Here is a 20,699-nt window from a genome sequence, read left to right as displayed (position 1 = left end):
AGTATGCTGTATATGATTCATTCTGAAACTCATATTCTAAGGCTGGAAGTTTTGCTGCACTTCTTATTTTAATATAGTTAAAAGCTTTAAAAACTTCCTTTTCTTATGCTTCTTCAAGAAATTTATTTCAGCAGTCTGTTTTAGCTCTTTTAATATCTGAAAAATATTCATTTCTGACAGCTTTGAACTCTTCATCAGATATTACATCATTCTTTCAATCTCTTCTAGCAGTAGCTAATTCTTTTCTTTTAGATAAGATATTCTCATTTCATCAAGGTTTTAACTTACTTCTCTTATGCTTCTTCAAGAAATTTATTCCAGCAGTCTGTTTTAGCTCTTTTAATATTTGAAAAATATTCATTTCTGACAGCTTTGAACTCTTCATCAGATATTACATTATTTTTTCAATCTCTTCTAGCAGTAGCTAATTCTTTCCTTTTAGATGAGATATTCTCATTTCATCAAGATTTTGAATACTCAGAAGATTTTCTTTTTGAAATATTATCTCTAACACTTGTTAGAATAATAGATGTAATAAGCTTCACTCTATTCTTAAGCATTTCATTTGAGATATCTTGATCAGAATTTCAATATAGCTCATTCTGTCTTTCAGATTTTAACAGTTTTATACTTTCTTCAACTGCTTTTCAATCAGCTTTTTCAAAGTTATACTGATTAGAGAGAAGAGGATTTTCACTCATTTGTTTTTCACTCAGTTCAATATCAAATTGAATAATCTCATGATCTGATTCTGATGTCTCATTTGAATTAATAAATCAGTTTACAAGTCTTCTTTTCATTAGATTTTATGATATGAAGATTAGATCTATAATAGACTTCTGTTTCATGCCTTTTCTAAAGAATGTTTGTTGATCAGACTTATTAACCAAATCTATTGAATGCTTAAAGATTCATTTAATCAGATTATCAGCTCTCACTGCTCTCTTGCATTCTGAATTTCATCAGAGATGATGTGCATTGAAGTCTCCTGCAATTATAGAGTTTCTTGATGAAGTTATGTTTAGAAATTCTCTATTAATTGTTCAGATATTGTTATATTTCTTCAATGACTTTTCATTATAGATATTTATAAGCTGTATAGTATCAAACTCATTTTCTTTATCTATAATATCACTTATCAGAATATCAGGGTCAGACATGATATCAAATCTTAGATTAAATTAATATCTTGATCTCTTTCTTTCATAGATCACTACTCTTGACTTTATCTCAGACTTTTGAGATAAAAAGCAGTAGTAGCTTGAATGAGAAATGATATATTTTTACTCAGCATCAAAATTCAGCTCCTGAAGCAGTATAAAATCAACTTTTTATTCAAATGCAATTTGAAGACAAGAATAAATGTAATTTGAGTTTCTATTCACATTATTTTGAATAAATGTGATTTTTGAAGAGTTTTTAAACTTTTTTTATTGTTTTTATTATATATTCATACTAAAAGAGAGTAGAGTAGAATCTAATCACTATTATCAGATAGTAGATTATAACTATTCTGAAAAGTAGAAATCTCAACTGCTTGCATTATATCTAGTTTATTATCAGAGTCATTTCTCAATTCTCTAATCTTAACAGAAGTTTGAGAATTCAAATTCTGTTTACATTTAGCTGGAGAATTGAAGTTTGAAGACTTAGATAGTTGAGAGTTTCTTCTTTTTAAGCTTGCAGTTGTGAGTTTACTGACTTAACTATTCTCTTCAGTTCTAGGTTTACTCTGAGCTTTGTCTTTTCTTCAGTTCTTTTGAGTTCTTGAAGCAAATATACATTCTTTTAAGCTAGATGCATGTTTTTCTTTGTAATTAGAGCATTTAAGCAGAGTGTGTTGACATATTTCATCTCTTTTTAAGTATGTTTCACATTTATGCTCACTAGTTTTATGATCTCTGGTACAGAATGCACATTTTGAGTCTCTGAAACAGGAGATTGCAAAGTATTCATATCTTTGACAGTTTGAACACTGTGTTTGATCTTTGAGATTCATTCTTGAGTCTTTGTATTCATGAACTCTCATTTTCAAATCTGCTACTCTTACTTCAGAGATCTTTGACTGTTCTATTATCTTTGTATATACTAGAACAGAGACATTTCTTCTGCTTTGTCTGAACTCAATTGAATTTAGTCATACAGGCTTCTTTCTCAGTTGAATAGAGTTGTATTCTTCTAATTCATTTTTGAGAAGTAGCATTCCTTCTTCACAGTCAAAAATTTCAACTGAAATATTATGAAGAATGAATTTATCTCACTTTTCATCTCTCTCAGATAGAATTATTGTGTTTAACAAAGATTCTACTGCTGATTTTCAGAGATTCTCATTCTGAATAAGGAATTCAGCACTGAATTCAGACATTGTAGTTAGAATGATGAAGTTTTCAAAGAAGAATGACTCAATTGAAGCTATAACTGGTTTTTAAACTTCAATATCAGTCATTAACTGAGAAAAGAACTGCTGATTGATTTCATTTCTAATTCTGAAAATGAGGTTTGAGTTTAGCTTATTTCTCTGCAATATGTTCTGATTTGAGACTTTGAGAATAAGTCTTCTATTTCTGAAGATTTGAAGATTTTTCTCTTTTTATATTTTTTTCTTCACTCTTCTATCACTAGAAGTATGAGCAGTATTCTTCTCAGTTTTCTCAGAATTTTGAGCAGGTTTTGAGATAGCAGATTTAGAGATAGCAGGTTTAGAGGCAGCAGATTCAGCTGCTTGAGCATATGTTTTCTTCTGATTTAAAGAAGAAGAAGAAGAAGAAGTAGAAAAGAAAGAAGAGTAAACTGAAGAGTCAGTGATTATATTAGAAATTTTCAAAGTTTTTTGAACTGTGTTTGAAATTCCAAGTTTGAACTTGATCACTTTCTGTAGTTGTCTAGCCTGAGTATGAAGAATTAACAGAACTTCTTCATTCATCTCACTCAGACACTGCTTTTCAAGAATTTTACTTACTTTTTCAAGTTTCTGTATTTCAAGAACTTGTTATTTCTCTATTTCTTCTTTCTTTCTTCTCTTCAGAATTTCAATCTCAGGAATAGCATTTGAGAAAGCATCTTTTTTCACATTAACTGAGTGTACTTTTGAACTCATTGTTCTTACTCAATGAAAAGTTGGTCAGACTAATTCAATTGAGATATTTATTAAACTCTTTTGAATTGAGAAGTTGATCAGACTGTTTTAATTAAGAGATTTCTAAGTCTGTTTTCAATTGAAAAGTTGATCAGACTATTTCAAAAGAAGAATAGCAGACTTTTATGTATAAAACACCTGATTTTTTTCACTCTAGTTCAGTAACTAGATTAGATTTTTGAAGAGAATCTAATAAACTAAAATTAATTTTTAAGATAAATCAATAAAATCTTTACAATCTCTTTCTTGAGATATAGTGAGAAAAAGTATGATATCAATTGATAGTAAATCAGATAATATAACAGTTTTTGAGAGAAAAACTGACAAAAAATAAATCAATTTTTTACAGAGAAATTGATTAAAACTATTCAATTTTATTCTAAATCATTCAATTCTCCTCACACAATAAGTGTGCAACTCAAATCAGTTAATAAAGAGTGTAAAAAAGAATTAAGTATTAATGAAAGCTCTTCAGTCACTGAAAAAGTAATTCTTACTTAAAAGAATATGAAATTATGACAGAAAACAACTCTGTTTTTAATTCTTTGTAAGAATATTGTATAAAACCCAGAGAAAAACATCTTACTTTTTCAAGAGAAGTAAAAAACTATTTCTAAGATCTTTTTTTTTTTTTGCATTAACTGCTGCAGAAGAATGAGATAGAAACTGCTAAGATATATACTACTGTATACTCTCTATCAAGACTTTCTCTCTTCAGAGTCTTGATATTATAGAGAATATAAGTCTGTTTCTATATAATAATGTAAATATTGTCAGTGAGATGTAGAGGAACTGATTATTTATATCTCAAAATAGAAGACTTTGTCAATGATTATATCAATATAGAGTTAATTCTCAAATTCAATAGAAACCTAGTGTTGCTGTTCTCAATCTCTTGCAGAATCTATTGAATATTGAGGTATTAAAACTAGATTTAATATATCTCACTGTGCAGGGATCAGAGGCTCAGTCAGACCTTGAGGTATACTGATTTTATAGTTGTTGATGTGCTGTTGACTCATTGTCCATTGATTATGTGCTTGATATTATTGCCGAGGTATCTTTTTGTATTTTTCTGCCGGGGATGGGCCAGATTGGAAAGGGCGGTACGAGGGTGGGACTTGGCGTTGGTGTTTTGGAACATCAAAGATGGACAGGGTTTTCGCGGAGGTCGCACCTCAGATATCTCCACAACTACAGATCGGGGATCTTCCAAAATCGAGAAGATTGGTGCATACAGCTAGGTCTCTTCACCTTACAATTTGTATGGCAATTTGGCCCGGGGTTGTGGTGTGGTAGGGGAGAATGAGGGATAATCCCACGCAGGAGTTCCGAACGACGTCTGGTTCACATTTGACTGGATAACTCCACCACCACACGGGGTATGCGGTCGGCGATGGGGTCAAAATGCTCGTATGATCGAGGGCTTTTCGATGGATCTATCGGCGGGTTCTTATTCGAAAAATCGAGCGAGTTCGTGGTGGAGCGGTTGAGATAAAGCTGGTCTTCAGTAGACTGTGTTGTATGCAGTTGAATACTTTATTAAGTAAATATAGTAATAACATATTTTCATAAGTATCTCACTAAGAAGATCTATATAAGACAATTCACTGACTTTGAGACAGGTTTGCTGAAACCACTTATCTGTATAATTAAGAGTAGTCTATATAGGCCCCGGTGGCCGAATGGTTAATGCGGCCACCTGGTAGCGCCTTGGCGTGGGAAACCAAGGCGCGTGGGTTCGAAACCCGCAGGGGATACATTAAATCCGGAACTCAAGCACCTCAGGTTCCTAATAAATACAGAGGTGTACAAATCGCTCCAATGAATCGCTCTATGTTCCTGGGCTGGGAAGTTATTATCGCATGTATCTAATTGTCACTCCTTTGTATTTTCCTATGTTCTTGTTATCTTGGCGTGGTCTCAACACCTGTATTTCCTCCTGTATAACCAACACTTGACCTGTATTTAACATCACGCAAGGACTCATCATAAGCTCCGCTTGCATATGAGTATAATGGAAGAATAATAATAATAATAATAGTAGTCTATATAGTCTGAATCCTGCAGTCAAGATCTGATATAATTACTTAACAGCTCTGTTAAGTAATCTTGAATTTATAGTCAGTGTCTATAATTCAGTACTCTGATATTATACATTCAAATATCACCTCTATATAATAATCTATATTGATAATCTTAATATCATATTTAAAGTTTCTGAGAATGCTGATTAACTAGTAAGTATACTTAGTAAGAAATTGAAAGTTAAGAATCTACATCAGTTAATTAAGTATCTAAGTATAAAAGTTAACTATTCAGACAAAGAAATTGATTTAATACATTATTAATATATTAAATATCTTATTAAGAATTTCTATCTTGATAATACAGCTGTTATCAGAATATTAATAAAGAATGAATTTTATATTAATAATTTCTCTATATCTGAGAAAGAGACTGATTTCACAATTCAGTAATATTAATATAATATGAATTGCTTATAATATCTTACAGTTAAAATATATTCTGATATTACTTATACTATCTTACTACTCACTCAATGAAATATTAATTCAATATCTTAATATTGAAAGACTTTATTATATATTATATATTATTTGAAAAAGATCATGAATCTGAGCATTTTCTACAGATACAGTTTATATAAGAGAACTGTTTCTACTAATCTTTTCATTCTCTCTGATTTCTCTGATGATTTCTATCTACTCTTCAACTACTCAGATTCTGATTAAGTCAGTCTCTTGAATAATGATAGAAAATTAATATTCAGCTACATTTTTAAGCTTATAGACAGTCTGATTTCATAGTATTCAGTAAAACAATCTTATATATCTCTAAGTTTTAATAAGATTAAATATATAACTCTTAGTAAGACAGTTTATGAAGTAATATGAATCTGAAATCTTATAATTAAGCTTAACTTCATTACTACATCTTTAATACAGATTCTTACTGATAATAAGAATGTCATAGATCTTACAAAGATAATAGTCATTACAGTCTGAAGTAAGCACATTGACACATGTTTTCATTTTTTATATTGACAGTTGAATCAGAGAGTTATTGATTTAGAATACATTCTCATCACTCAGATAACAGTGAATAAACTCACTAAATCTCTAAACACTGTGATATTTGTATAATTCATGATTTTGCTAGGTCTTACAGGTGTAAAAGTTGGGAATGTTTAATTTTACATTTGTATTTGGTTTTGACAGACTATCTTGATGGTTTGAGTGTTTTTGTATGTGATTCTTGTTATCTCAAGAGGGGGTGTTGGCTGTTACAGCCGTTGCGGTTAGCGATCCCACTAGATCACATGACCCACCACTATATTATGTTCTTGTAGATAGATCTATCAATACAACCTTCAACTATTCTAGAATTAATTGGTGGCCGCTATGGCCCCTTTACATTTGTAAGCAAGTTCGGAAGCGGCCGCGTTATTATCCGACGGTCGTACGTTCTTCCGAACCACAAAAGTACGGATGCACCGAACAGGCTCTAAGTATCTTGACATAGATATCTTTCTCAAATATTCTCTTGTCTGAGAACAGAACCAGGCCACAATTAGTGGTATTTTTCTACCACCTTCATTTATGACTGCTTGCTTATTGGCTGAAAGCTGCTAATTTAGCTTGCCTGTTGATCATATCAAGGCACTGAAGGCAGTGAGACACAAATGCTAATTGTGATTTAGTTCTCAGAGTCAAGTATAGTTCTGCTTCTCAAGATGAATTCATGAACACTTCTATATATATAACTATTTTCATTTTAATTAATTACTTTGAATAATATAGTTATCTATAATCAATCTATAAAAATAATAAATCTAAATCATACCTTCACTAGTAAATATATTTATTTTTTCAGTGAGTGGAATTCTCAAATAAAATCACACAAAGTGCAAAGTCACAGAGAAAGAGAGACTGAGTTGAGCACCTCAATGAGCAATTGTTTTTTTATTTTTATTTCTATAAACAAGACACGTAGATAAAAGTCTCATCTTGACAGAAACACCATGTCACTGACTGAACTTGGGAGGACACTAGAACTATCATCCACCCACCCACTATTCTTGGGACATCATGGATGGATGGATGGCGTTGCAGTTACAGTGTTGGCCCGCCTGCTGCCCTTCTCTCTTCCAACGTTCAGGCCAGCCCACAAGAGGAAGAAGAAAAGAGCGAGTAGTAACATAAAATCAAGGTAAAAGGAACAAAAGCAATTTTCTAATAGCTCGACCCATCGACTGATATTTTGCAGTACCTCCTTCAATAGATAGGCCAGACGGATACGTTGACATAATCTTCTCCAGTTGCATGGAGAGGACTTTTCTGTTAATCTCGTCTAACTTCTCCTTCTCCTTCTCTTTGCTCTTTTTCCGTGCGGGTGTTTACCTCTGACCCCCACTCAACCCGACCTTAGAGCAGACGATGTATATTTCGTACACAGGAGGTAGGTAGGCATCTGCCTGGATGGGACACGTTTTCGCTTGAAAACTAAGTGAACCACCATTCAACACCTCCAAGACGGCCCCGATCCTCATCTCCACTGTGAATGAAAGGTTAGTTTATACTTGTATAATAATATGACGGGGGGGGAGCGTTTGAAAACTTACAATCTCTTGAAGAGAGATCTCGTCGCATCAAGATCACCGTTACCCTGTATTTTTTTAAAAAAACGGCAAAATTAGCGTTCAATGCAATCTTGTGATTTTCTCTTAAAAAAAGAGTGAGACAGAGATTTGGAAAGGAGTGGGGAAGGAACTTACGCAGCCCCCGCACTTGTCTTTCACGGTGGCGTTGTGAGTTTTACCGTCGAATCGGATAGTCACCATCATACCGCAGAGGGGGTTGTCGTTACTGCGTGGCCCCGACAACCCAACTCCCACGGCAACCACGTCTTCTCCGTCGGTCTTAATGTCAGAGCCACAGGAACCCAATCCACCGTCATAATAAGTCATGTCTCCCGTGCAAGGTCTGTGTTCGGTGCAGATCCCACCGGGCGGCGGTGGAAACGTCGGCGGAGGGGGTGGAGTTGCTGGTGGAGGAGGCGAAGGGGGAGGAACTGCTGGTGGAGGGGGAGGGGGAGGAATTGCTGGAGGTGGAGGTGGAGGGGGTTCTGAGGCCTTAGTAGTTATCGGGGCGGGAGGTGATGGCGGTGATGATGTGACTGGGGACAATTGGTGGAACTGTGCGGGAATAAGGGCTGGCTCGCTGGGTGTCGGAGGAGCAGATGAAGTAGACACGTGAGTCTGGTTCTCCTGGGTCAAGACAGGAGGGAGGATCGTCTGGGGCTCTCCTGGTACACCATCCACGGTGGTGGTGACCACAACCGTCGTTAAGACGTGCTGGGTCACAGTCTCCCAAACCTCGAGATGCTTCACGGGAGCCGCGATCGAGACAGAGGCCAACAGGCCAGCCGCAACAGTCAAAGACTTTAGGATATCGGGAGCCATTTTTGCTTCTGAAAATGAAGCAAATCGCCCCTCGAACAAAAAGGGAAAAAAAAAAGAAAAAAAAAAGAAAAAAAGGGAGTGCGCTATCAAAGCGGAGGAAAGGTAATAGACCGTTGTCGTTCTTGGTCGCGTGCTGGCAGCGTTCCTTTGCGACAGCGATGGGGCTATCGAGTTTGGAAGTTCGACTGACAGAGAACTAGCTCTGGATCGTATGGTACGAACGAGATGCCAAAAAACCAAAAAAAAGGGTAGATATGTACGAATCAATATTCGAGTGGGATATATATGCCGTTTGTATGTTCAGAGTAGTGTTGAATGTATTTCTCAATGAACGGAATTCAATCGAGCCAGGCGATTCAGGAGCAGTAGCAGCGCACTGCAGATAGATAGACAGGGTGGGTGTATCGTGAAAAGGGGCTGCTCTGCAGTCTTTTTTCAGAGTGAGGGGGAAAAAAAAAATGCACCGCGAGAGCTGGAGGCTATCTCCTTAGAAAGCTAGGTGAAGGAGTGAATGGATCGGAAACAAGTGTTGAACACGGTGTTGACGTCGATGTTCGAAGGATAACGGACCAGGACAGGTTGGCAAAGCGCGATGTATCCCAACGGAATGCTGCAAGGTAACCCCGGGATTCGTCGATCGACACAAGGAATGAATGTCGAGGACTGGTCTGGAGGGGAGGGGAGGGAGGGGAGATAAGTGGCTTAAATACATGAAAGGAAGGACATGAGAAGGATATATTCTCAGAAGAGCGGGAGGCGAGGGAGAGTATAAAGGGTGAAAGAAAGACAAGAGAAGAGAAGAGAAGAGTGAGTGAGATGTGGAGAAGTGGAGATAGAGGAGAAGCAAAAAAGAGAGCAAGAAAGGAAGAAAGGAAGAAAGGAAGAGGAAGCGAGGAAGAAGATTGATGACAGAGAAGGGACCGCCCTGGCCTAGGCCCCGGTTCTAGGCCCGCACGCTAGGCTTAGGGGCCAGTTAGTGGGGAATTTAGCGGGGCGAGTTAGGGGCGAGTTCCGAGTTCGGGTGGGTAGTTAATAAGACTGTTGTCTGACTTCGATTTCCACCGCCAGCTGGGCCAGCCAATCGCGGAGGGTTGGACACCTCATTCATCCGCCGTCATCATCAGCCATCAATCAACCTGAGATGAGAAGACAGGAATATGTATGGAGTACTCCGTATACAACCCTGGAACACCTGGGAGCTTTGGATTCGTGGATTCGTGTTTTCGCAGTTTGTATTTTTAACTTAGTTAAGTGGTATACTATAACTACTACTATATCTATCATCATTTTATGGATACAAACCACCGGGATAATACGGGAACTCGAGAGAGGGAAAATTCTTGGTTAGGCGCTTTTTTGCCATATCCAGTTCACTCTTGAAACAATTCGTTCCTTGAACAAAGGAAAGGAAAAAGGGGAAAAAAGAAAACTTCCTCCTGTCTGGCCTTGCTCGACGTGGCACACGGTGGTGGGTGGCAGCAGCCGGGGCAGCAGCAAACGGCATCGATGTTGATTTGTTGATTTTGTTGCCTTTGCCTTTATATATAACTATACTCTTGCTCCCCATTGGCTGGTTCCCCTGGCTGGTCTCCTTTTTGGGGTCTGTTTCCGCGACATGATTGGATGGGAACCAGGAACGAGGAACAAAACCAGGAACAAGAAACAGGAATATTAATAATAAAACCAGGAACACAAGTAAACCACCGGCAACCACCAATAACATAACGCAGCCAGTGTATCAATACGGAACGGATCACGGATTCCTCACGCAATCACTTCTCAGTCGGAGTAGTTAACTACTACTACTACTACTACTACTACTAGTACAGCGTAGGCTTTTGAGTTTGTGTTTCCCAGAATCAGCCTCCGGATCGATCTAAAACATCTGGTGGAGCTTCCTATTAGTTAACTTCACATACATACCCACCCACCACTAGTTAGTTATTTATACACGTCGTAAGTTTTTTCTCTCTTTTCTCCTCTGCACGGCGGTTCGACTTCTCCACCCAACCCAGCGACACCGACAGAAACTTGGTCCTGGCCGCGTAGAACGGTTTCATCGAGATAACCAATACCCCAAAGGTATCTTCTGATCTTCTGGGTAGATCTCCGCCGCCACCCCGTTTACTTCAACATACATACACTAATAATGAATAATTAATAATACATACAACGGAACCAAACCACCGATGATGGCCCATTATTATTATTATTATTATTCATCTGGCCAGAACCTTGTCTTCTTCGGTTTTGGTCCGAGTTTCTTCTTGTTGTTTGGGCAGATAAATAATGATAAATATCAACTCCTCCCCGCCGTTACGTTACTCCGTACTGTACTCTGGAGTCCAAGTCCAGAGAATTAAATAAATACATCCATCCCACAAAAGTCAAAATAAATAATGAAAAAGAAGAAGCCCAAGTGTGTGGGAAAGTTCCCACATACTAACACATCAAATGCAACTCAGCCCAACAACCCGTTCCATTACGCATTATCCTAACTAACGGGGAACAACAACAACGTGGTCGCTGACTTGCCATCATTTATCATCATTTGCCCCTTCGAACCAGACTATAAGTAGAGCAAATCCAACGTACCTGTAGATAGAATTCCGTTGCGAATGAACAAGTAAAGTTTGAGCGGAGCACAGCCTCACCGGGGTTGGCTGTCTCCAAGCACTTGACTTGATAGCAATAATAATAATAAACTATTTAACTAAGCCATTGATCATCCTTACTATCATTTCAAGGAATCAAATGAACTCAAAAACAATGTACATACATGTACACACACATTATTCTCGCCACCTTTTACACAACCCAACCCAACCCAACCCAACCACCACTCTCAGAATGAATGATGATAATGGGATTCTTTTATCAGTTGCCATGCCAACATGAACAATGGCAATGGATATATGGAAATAGCAGATAATCTCAAGGAAGTGCGTTGATCAAACTGGGAACAGACTTCTTATAAGTTAGTTATTAGGAGTTAGTTAAACTTATGCAAACAGCAACCCAGCAAAACTGATAGATGATTTATTTACATTGAAATGTTTTCCTTATATTTATCTATTCTGCATATCTCTAGGCATTAGTTATTATTATTGTAATTAAAGTAAAGTATAAAAGAGAAATAAATCCTGTCAACTGATGTGTTTGGTGATATATATATATATATTAAAATCAAGATACATGTATTTAAGAGTACCTTTATCATTCAAGTAAAAAATGTACGCAGATACAGACAGGCATATGAAATTCTCATTTTGCTGGCTAAGGCTGTACATGTATATGTACATGTACACACTTAGATGTCACACTGAAATACAAATGAGGAGATTTAAAAAAAATAAAAATAAAAATAAAAATAAACAGGTAAAAAGAAGAAGAAGCACGAAACAGAATACAATCAGATCCTATACAACATAACCAAATATCCGATGTAGCAATAAAGCCACAAAAAGAAAAATTTGCGCACCGGATTACGGAAACTCCATGAAATCATCACTTATGTAGCCGATGTGGCGGGAATGTGAATAGATTAGTAGGACTCAAGTACAGACTGTATAGGGCCGGTGGAGATTCAGTATCGAGTGACAAAGGAAAAGGATGAGGGGGTTGACTGAGGAGATAGATAGATTTTTTGAGTAAGTTAGTCGGCCTGTTTATTCTGTGGGGGTATGTCGAGGTTTGGGAGTTCATCATCCATGGAAAGGGTAGACAGGAAGTGCGGGAGTACTCTGAGGGAGTAGAAAGGGGGGGGGGCCGCTTGTGAGATGTGCTTTGTGCTTGTCCCCTTCTCCTTTTCACTTTTCAAAATCCCGCAAACCAGCCGCCGATGTAGACTGAGATCATCTCTAGATGAATGCTAAGTCTGGGTTGGAATGATGACCATGGAATGACCATCTTATGTGTTAATTCTAAAAATGCAAGGCTGGGGTGGGATATCGATATCAAACATTGAAATGTGGAAGAAATAAAAAAAAAAAAACCTGTGTGTGATATTTAAATATACGTGTGAAGCGCACCCCCCCCCCCGTGGCAAGCCATGCCCGTAGGATGAAATGGGCGAACTATGAAAGGTACTGTAGATGTGTGGTATGGTATGGGGATGAGTGGTTGGTGGCTGGGCGGTGGGTGTAACGGACGGGCGATGGTTAAATTCCACGTTTTTCTCATCCTCCGTCCCTTTCTTCTTCCCGCAACCTCAAGCACTGAATCTCGATGTGTCCGTTGGGAAGTATCGTTGAGATCCCGGTAAAGGGGACGTTTTGTTGCTTTGTTTGGATGTTTTAATCGAGTTCAGTGAAAAAGCCTTCCAACTCCATGCCGTTTTAACCAGCCTGAGCGTGCGAACGTCGCTCCCGCAGTAAAATTACTGATTGGAACGGATGTTGGATGTTCCCCCTGCTTTTGATATATATATTTTTATTTTTCACAAGCGTCAAGTTGCTAATCAAAAAATAAATCTTTATGTTAGACCGGTCCAGGACGGGGCGATACACTTCCATGCGAGAGTTTCCCAGTTCTCTTCCGAATCTCCTCCAATAGCGCCTTCTCTTCCGCTCGCACTGCAGCTTCTTCCCGCTCCAGCATTTGCGCGCGTGAAGCACTCTCGCGTTTCCGCCGTTCTACTGCCTCCAGACTCGCAAGAAGCCTTTGTATCTCCCTGCTTTCTTCTAGCGAAACATTAAGAGACGGCTCGATCATTGACATCTGCTGTGATGAGAAATTGCTTGTGCCTTGCGGTTGAATTGGGGACACTGGCGGACTCGAGCCTGATACGGGGCTTGTGGTGGGTGGTGAATATGCGAGCGGTATTGCTGCTGGTGCAGGAGTACCCGAAGTGCGAGGGTCATTAGGTTGATGATTTATTACAACGCTAGTGTGGCTCGCACTGGCGGCGGCTTGGTTTCCAACTCGCTGTGGACGGCCGGTCAGGTTGGTATGCGAGTCCATGCCTGCTATATATGGCGTCATGGTTGAATTGGGTGGAGGCAGTGTGGTCCCTCCTGCTCTGCTGGCTTCGACTGCTTCTAGTTCGGCTGCATACCTGTACCTGCTACCTCCGCTAATTTCTGTCCCTGAAATCTCGTGGACCAGTGGCTTATTTTCGTGAGCTGCGTTATTTGGTGCCTCTGTGCTGGATGGGGTGGCTTTCTTCCGGCGTCGACGGAGGAAAAAAAACAATGCTATTGCCAGAGCGACAAGTACGAGAGGGACGATAATTACTACTTTTGTACTGGAGTTAAGACCGCCGCTTCCATTGTCGTCGTTTGAGGCATCTGAGCCACTAGGGATGGTATTGGCCTTGGGGCCTGTGGTAGTTGTTCCCGTAGTTAGAGGCTCGGTGGGTGGAGTTTCTGTTGTCGACGCAGCGGCCGATGCAGTTGTCGATGTAGTTATCGGCACAGAGGCGGTGGATGTGCTGGACCTGCTGGTTGTCGTGGTGCTGCTGGTTGTTTCTGTACTGCTGGTCGAAGTAGGTTCAGGAAGCGGGACAAAGTGGGCGGGAGGAATATAAACATCGACCTTGTCACATTCTTCCCTGAGATGACTCCACGCTTCATCAAAGGGCTGCCGGCTGCACTCATCATAGATGCAGTTGTATATCAAAAGAATGAAAGCGTCGCTCCGGCAACAGTCAACATCGGACAGCCATTGGTCGCAAGCATGGTCGTTCACAGCGGTTTGGAAACATTTGCTCTATCAGTTAGTTAGCTAGAGGTGTCAGCGCGAAAAGGAGGTGGTGATGCGTGACTTACCGCGCAATCTGGTATACTTGCTCTTGCACCAGCATAAACGGCAATAAGGACGGTCGCGACAAACGTCTGGCGGACGCTCATTGTGTACTTAGGAAGCGCGTAATGGCTGAAGCGGTGGTGGGAAGCATTCTTCTCTGGTATCACTGGTACTGCTGTCCTGCTGCTCTCCCGATGTTTGGGCTGGGTGTAGGAAGTACAGCATTAGGTGACACAGAAGCCGCAGGCAAAAAGGACAGAAAAGAGCAGCAACGAGCAGCCAATTTCCCCTCTCCCAGCGCCAAGAGGTATATAGTGTTACAATATTGCTCGACAAAAGTTGGTAAATCTGAGCTTCTCATTGCTCAGATATAGAAAGCTCTGGCATGGATGACACCTATTCTTGGAGGGCCTTAGTGCTGTGTGGGCAGCTTCTGTCACAACCCGAGCCGTGACCATCACCGTTAGCATCACCGTTAGCATCCGCAGGTGGTTAGTCCAGGAGCGCCTGGGATTGGCTCTCTATGCGTCGCGGCGGCGGAACCCCGAGGGGAACATTGCTTATTATCGCTGCAGCAGCAAGTAGAAGCGCGAGGTTTATCCCGTTTATCCCGCGTCCTCTCGCCAAGGGCTTGGGTACCCTGTATATTCTGGGAGGTTGGATAAACGTAGTTGCAAAATTCCAAGCGAGTACAGAGTAAATACATGTCAAATTAGCCCCTGATGGAGGCTTGAAAGATGGCTAGTAACTATATTCCAGCTCTGCCAACTCTCGTCCCAGTAGCAATGATGTACACTATCAGTGTGTACAGCATGGAAAGTGTTTTGAAGCATCACTACTAAAAGCAGCATTGTATATCCAGCAATATTTGAAGGAATCCTTGCGTCTATGAAATAAGCCACAAAATAGCGCTCATTAGCAAAACGTCACAAGAGTCAATTATTTGAACCATCTATAATTGTTTATAGACTCTATGTCTATATTTTCATTGAACTGTTCCCTATATGACACTGCCAGAGTGGTAATTCAATGAGGTGTGGACGAGTTGAAACAAATGAAGACACTGCAAATGAGCCAACATCAAAAAGTCCCTCATTTGAGTCCTGAATGTTCTTCTCGTTCATGTATGTACATACATTTACCACAGTGATACTAATTATGATGATTAGTAACTTGAGTAAATACACATATGAGTGGCCCGCATCGAGATCTTTACTCGTTTGTGCGAAACATACAGTACCACAAGGGGCGGAACCGCTGCTGTCCAGAACATCCATTCTGGCATTGAAAGTAGCGTCAAATGTTTGAATATTATGGAATTGCCTGAGAGGGAGGGTTTTTCTTTCTTTCTTGCTTTCTTTTTTTTTTTTCTCCTCCCTTTAGGTATCGGATATTGTTGTATCAGCAAGACTTGATGATAACATGCCCAGCTAGATATATTGGCATTTGTATCAAACAACAGGACAGTGGGTGGTTCAAAGCAGAACAAAAGCACACGAATATCAAGTTCTCGGAACCTTTCTCTCTTGTTGGCAAGGGTTTCAGAGAAGACATAGATAGAAAAGCTCAAGCAAGAGAATCTTAGGGAGATTTGGTTCGGTAAAACTTCCCTGTCAATGGCAAGCATCTACCCGCCATTGCCAAACTTGTGCCTTCGCACTGGTTTCTAGTAGGGTGGGAGACTCAGACACAATATATATATATACATATATCTATATAAGTAACAACGGCGGGGTCACCGATGATAGCACAATACTCGTTGCCAAAGCATGTTCCGAAACCAAGAGCCATAGAATTCGACTCTACAACAAGTCTCACCGATCCCACGTTTTAGGCAAGCTGTGAAACACGCACATTCGCTCGAGAATTCCACTTCAGAGATGAACCGATAGGCGTGGAAAGCCAGACTATCTGCTGCCACAATTCGAGAAATGCCTGCAGGCGAGCCGGCCGGCCGCTAACGCCTGGTCTTCAGGAGCTTGTGTCATACGACCAGCAGTGAAATATCACAGAATCTCCAGAGGAGTGGCCAAGAGCGCAACCAAAACTTGGCTATCAAGACACGGGTGTGCGACACCCGGTGACCTCTGGGCAGTCTGCGGGAATGGTCACATCTCCGATTGGAAGGGGCCCGACGGAAATACGGGTTCCTCACAAAAACACACACACACACACACACACACACACACACACACACACATATATATATATATATATGGAGAGAGAGAGAGAGATTTTGGGTATGCCAGACAGAGTAGGGTGAACTGCGGTATGTGAAGATTTTGGTGATGCTAGACGATTTGGAGGCTTCGGTTGGCATCCTATTAGCCGAATGGCTGGCTAAGTTGACTTGCCAAACGATGTACGACACGCTCGGTATCAAAAAAAAACCTAGGCGGCAAAGAATATGCTTCCCAGGCGCATTGAATTAAGTTTTTCACCAAGGGCGGGACACGGGACACCTTGTCCAACAAGATAGAGAGAGCTCTCTGTTTTATATTTCTGGATAAGTTTTGCCTCAATCTTTGATACGTGTTCGAGCGATACGCATTTTAGCCATGTCTCTCTCATCCCTGAAGAGCCCGCCGAAACAGTTGCTCATGCAATCATTCAATAAAGATCCCGCAGACCTCAAGTTCGACGGAGAGGAGGTTGGAGAAAGACGAGAGCTAGCCTATACGGCGGCAAACGAGGGGTCAGCTGACCGTGAGGACCGCAGATAGGGCTGCCAAGGCCAAAGCTTATTTTAACTTTAATTTCTCGCCCACGTGCCGCCTGCAGATGTCCTCTTCGTTTCGTTTTATTTAATTAAAGCTAAAATACATTTGACTCCATTTAAAAATCAATCTCGGCACTCGTTTCCATCTTTTTTAGCCAGTTTTTCTGCAACCCGAGTAAAACATGACAGGATATCTTGGGATGGGTTGGGATCAGAGTTCATTCCGCCGGCTCGTTCCGAAACATTTTCGCACGTACCCGGCTGCAACTGGCGCAAAAGGCGCCGGCCGTAATTCGGTTCACCATGTCACCTTAAACCTCCGATGACGACAGCGGGATTTCGCAAAAAGAAAAAAAAAAAAAAAAAAAAAAAAACTTTTTCGTCCGAGCCATCATTATCTCATTATTATTATTATTTATCGGGAGAGAAGAAAAGTAGCAAAAGCATACCCCGATACCAGAAACCTAGTTCGGTTGGCTCCATCCCCATCCTTGCCTGCCGGATAACGTACAGTCTGCTGCACCCCCCCCTGTACTGTACTCTCGCACGAGTACTTGGCGATGGATGTTAATGCCGGGACAACCTTTTTTTCGGGTGTTGGAATTGAGCTTTTCTCAAATCCGACGTGGGGGTTAGGTGCCAGTGGTTGGGAAGAGCTACGGTTGATCGACTACTTGAGCCCTTTACTGGTGTATGGGCTGACTTGTATGCCATAGTTGTCAGAAGAAAGCTCTCATTTTGCTGTCTGCCCAATGCACGAACAAACAACGCATGGAACTTTTTGGAGCAAAAAGGGAAAATATGGCTGGCGCTCTAGATACGTCAATAACCAAGAACTGATAGGCTCTATAATTGAAAGAAGCTGTTTGATAGTTCGGTATGTGTCCGCTGTGCATTCCCCTTAGCACACAATTGCAACAAATAATCCAAACTATGTAGTTGTCCAGGTATCGCTCCGAAACCTCCTCTGCCATTCCTCAAATTCCTCAGGTATGACAGACAAGTATGGGTGTGATAACAAGCGTACGGAGTAGAGATGGACGGCAAGGTAAATAAAAAAGCCGTTGACTAACTACTGACCGCTAATAAAGATTAATTTTTCTACCCGAGAATCCCCTGTTTGGTTTTTTTTTTTTTTTTTTTTTTTTTTTTAAAACACGCTATACCTTGACTTCCTTTCTCCAGGTCCTCGACAAAGCCGTTCTGGGCAGAGGGATCCCTATTCAGTCTCCAAGAAGACACTGGTCTGCAAGGAAACCAGGACTCGCGGGTCGGATCGATATCGGCCCTAGCACAGCTGGCATGGCAGCCCTTTTTCTACATGGCTGATCGTGCGAGTCACGAGTGCCACACCGAATCCTGACGTCGACGCTGGTGCTGGGTTGGGGGAAATTGCCCAGACATGCATGGCACGGATGCAAGAGTTTCGCCCCTCTGCTCGCCGTGGGCATATTGGAAGCTGGAACAATAATACCCTTATCCGCTCGATTTTTCACTGAGGTGGAGCGGCAGCACGCTGTTGAACGGCTTCGCGCCAATTAAACTGGTAACATATTTCGCGAATTCAAGCGGCCGCATGTACGGGCAAGTGGGCGCTGGAGAGAGCCGAAAAGCTATATGTGGATTGCCATGTCGGTGCTGGTTAATATCGGGCGCATCTGTAGCGATCGGGTTTGGGGGGCCGCTAGTCGTGTGTAGCTTTTGGCTTCGACAAATTTCGGGCGTCAGTTTTGAATTATCCCGTTCGGCATTGTTCAGGTAATGGGTCATTCTTTGCAAGAGGGCTGGACCGCACATAGGGCTACATCCTTGCTATCTTCATGATGCGAGTCATTGTTGGAGGGCCACTTCTGTACGTGCTGGACAGAGGACCGACCTTCCCAGCAAGGACCACTTCTAGTGGCCTATATATAATAACGTACTTGAGTTCCTGTTCTCAGGGGAACCCACTTATTGTCTCATAGATCATTGATAACACGGCTGGAACCACCAAGCAATCGGTGATCATGGCCGTTTTATCAGGCAGGTTCATCTGCTGGGCAATATTGTATTTTCGGCCCTCAAAATTTTTTTTTTTCCCACGAGAAAGACGCATCGGCATAGTTATCACCGTGGTCTGCGTGTGGTACTGGGTGTGTTTGCTGCTATGCTGGTGAGCATCGGTATGTAGGGCGTCAACCTGCTGGTGTTAAATGGATTGTAGAGCACAAAGAGGTGGCCCAATGAGGATAAGTTAACAAAGAAGACCTCTCACTTCTTCGAAAGTGGTAAAGATGTTGATGATCATGATAGCGCACGCGCCTTGACTTGACAGATCGGCAAAATGATGAATTTGAAAAAGTTGAATTTTTCTTTTCTGGTTAATCCGGCTTTCCTCTAGAAGATGTTTGGTTAGCATATGTAGAGAGCTACCTACCCCCTACCCCCACTTCTCACCGGAAAGCTGATGATTAGGAGTTAGTATATCTGCCGCCGGTCACTCTGCTGACTCGAGGACATACATAACTACCCTGGTGTAAATAATAATAATAATAATAATAATAATAATAATAATAATAATAATAATAATAAGCAGCCTTCGGTCTCATTACTCGATCTAAAACAGAAGAAAAAAAAGAGTAGGAATTTCAGTGGTTAATAAACGGTCTCGGGAGTTAGGGCTGGCTGCGTTTTTGGGGAATTAGGGTTAGGGTTAGGTTAGAATGAGGCGACCGCCCGAAAAGCCGCCCGCTAGAGCTGCATTATTTAATTTATACGCCGCCAAAAAAAGACACAATCTCCGGGTGCAGCCAATGGGAGCTAGGGTAGAGCGAGCGGACTGACTGGAACTGACGCCTGTACGCAGTAGTTACTCCGTAGTTAAGGCTAAGTGGGCCATGACATGACTTGATAATAATTGATAATGCCGAGCAAGCGCAAAAGATAAAGATAAGGGAGATCGTGCAATGCGGCTGCATGGGGCTTCTCCTTGGGCTAAGCAAACCTTATGCATAAAAAGATAGCTCGGGATAAGATAAGGCAGTGGGGAGCAGCCGCGTGAAACAACAGCAATATAATAATAATAATAATAATAAGAATAAGAATAAGAAGAATAATAATAATAAGTATGTACGGAGTACTCCGTACTGTACATTATAGTTACCCGTGGAGAGTGAGGGTTTGTTTATGTTGCTGCTGGCTCTTATGCTACTTGGAAGCAGAACAGAACCCAGCTGCAATAATGATCGGCTCCAGCGAGCGACTCAGCCAGTGCCCGGCGAGGGTTCCGTCCGTCATCGGAAGTTTCCTGTCAGCTTTCGAGAAGACAAGAGGGGGCCCTGGTCCCAAGCTTTTGCGCCCGACGCCACCGCACCCACCACGAAAAATCAGCTAAGGAGGAGGAATTCCAAGAGGCAGAAGAACAGGAAATCGAGGATGTAGCTGTGGAATTACGGGTAGTTATGTTATAAGAGAAGCATGCAGCCATCGATATCAGATATCTATCTATCTCTCTCTCCCCCCCCCAGTAGTATGTAATGTATGTACATACATACATATATATATACAGCCTATCAGCAAAGGCGCACTTCATGTCTCTCTCTCTCTCTCTCCCCTTTGCTGCTGTCGAGCTAATA

General features: G+C 41.1%; 6 protein-coding genes and 1 pseudogene across 7 annotated transcripts; 3 read left to right on the top strand and 4 right to left on the bottom strand.

Annotated features, from left to right (window-relative positions):
• The first annotated feature begins 4,807 nt into the window (after positions 1–4,807).
• On the top strand, positions 4,808–4,896 carry BDBG_17082 (annotated as a pseudogene). Its single transcript has one exon. The product of its transcript is annotated as a tRNA-OTHER (tRNA).
• Positions 4,897–6,545: 1,649 nt separating this feature from the next.
• BDBG_04862 (uncharacterized protein) lies at positions 6,546–9,506 on the bottom strand. Its single transcript, XM_002624952.2, has 3 exons — positions 7,935–9,506; positions 7,782–7,825; positions 6,546–7,714 (listed from the first exon to the last, which is right to left on the bottom strand). The coding sequence occupies exons 1-3, from the start codon at positions 8,619–8,621 to the stop codon at positions 7,663–7,665; spliced, it is 783 nt and encodes a 260-aa protein (XP_002624998.1). The 5' UTR covers positions 8,622–9,506; the 3' UTR covers positions 6,546–7,662.
• Positions 9,507–9,909: 403 nt separating this feature from the next.
• On the bottom strand, positions 9,910–10,218 carry BDBG_17081 (uncharacterized protein; the record flags this gene model as incomplete). Its single annotated transcript, XM_031724880.1, has 1 exon — positions 9,910–10,218. Exon 1 carries the CDS (start codon positions 10,186–10,188, stop codon positions 9,910–9,912), a length of 279 nt encoding a protein of 92 aa, XP_031578371.1. The 5' UTR covers positions 10,189–10,218.
• A 1,691-nt stretch (positions 10,219–11,909) lies between these two features.
• Positions 11,910–17,125, bottom strand: BDBG_04861 (uncharacterized protein). The gene is made up of 2 exons (XM_002624951.2): positions 14,390–17,125; positions 11,910–14,330 (listed from the first exon to the last, which is right to left on the bottom strand). Exons 1-2 carry the CDS (start codon positions 14,468–14,470, stop codon positions 13,101–13,103), a joined length of 1,311 nt encoding a protein of 436 aa, XP_002624997.1. The 5' UTR covers positions 14,471–17,125; the 3' UTR covers positions 11,910–13,100.
• On the top strand, positions 16,925–17,089 carry BDBG_17080 (uncharacterized protein; the record flags this gene model as incomplete). Its single annotated transcript, XM_031724879.1, has 1 exon — positions 16,925–17,089. One exon carries the CDS (start codon positions 16,925–16,927, stop codon positions 17,087–17,089), a length of 165 nt encoding a protein of 54 aa, XP_031578370.1.
• Positions 17,126–17,435: 310 nt separating the features above from the next.
• On the bottom strand, positions 17,436–20,273 carry BDBG_04859 (uncharacterized protein). The gene has a single exon (XM_031721867.1). It carries the CDS (start codon positions 18,880–18,882, stop codon positions 18,562–18,564), a length of 321 nt encoding a protein of 106 aa, XP_031578368.1. The 5' UTR covers positions 18,883–20,273; the 3' UTR covers positions 17,436–18,561.
• On the top strand, positions 17,838–18,448 carry BDBG_17079 (uncharacterized protein; the record flags this gene model as incomplete). The annotated part of the gene is made up of 3 exons (XM_031724878.1): positions 17,838–17,962; positions 18,025–18,075; positions 18,271–18,448. The coding sequence occupies 3 exons, from the start codon at positions 17,838–17,840 to the stop codon at positions 18,446–18,448; spliced, it is 354 nt and encodes a 117-aa protein (XP_031578369.1).
• Positions 20,274–20,699: the final 426 nt, after the last annotated feature.

This window comes from Blastomyces gilchristii (assembly GCF_000003855.2).
Source record: "Blastomyces gilchristii SLH14081 genomic scaffold supercont1.8, whole genome shotgun sequence".
NCBI lineage: Eukaryota > Fungi > Ascomycota > Eurotiomycetes > Onygenales > Ajellomycetaceae > Blastomyces > Blastomyces gilchristii.
This window is presented reverse-complemented; position numbering and strand designations above follow the sequence as displayed.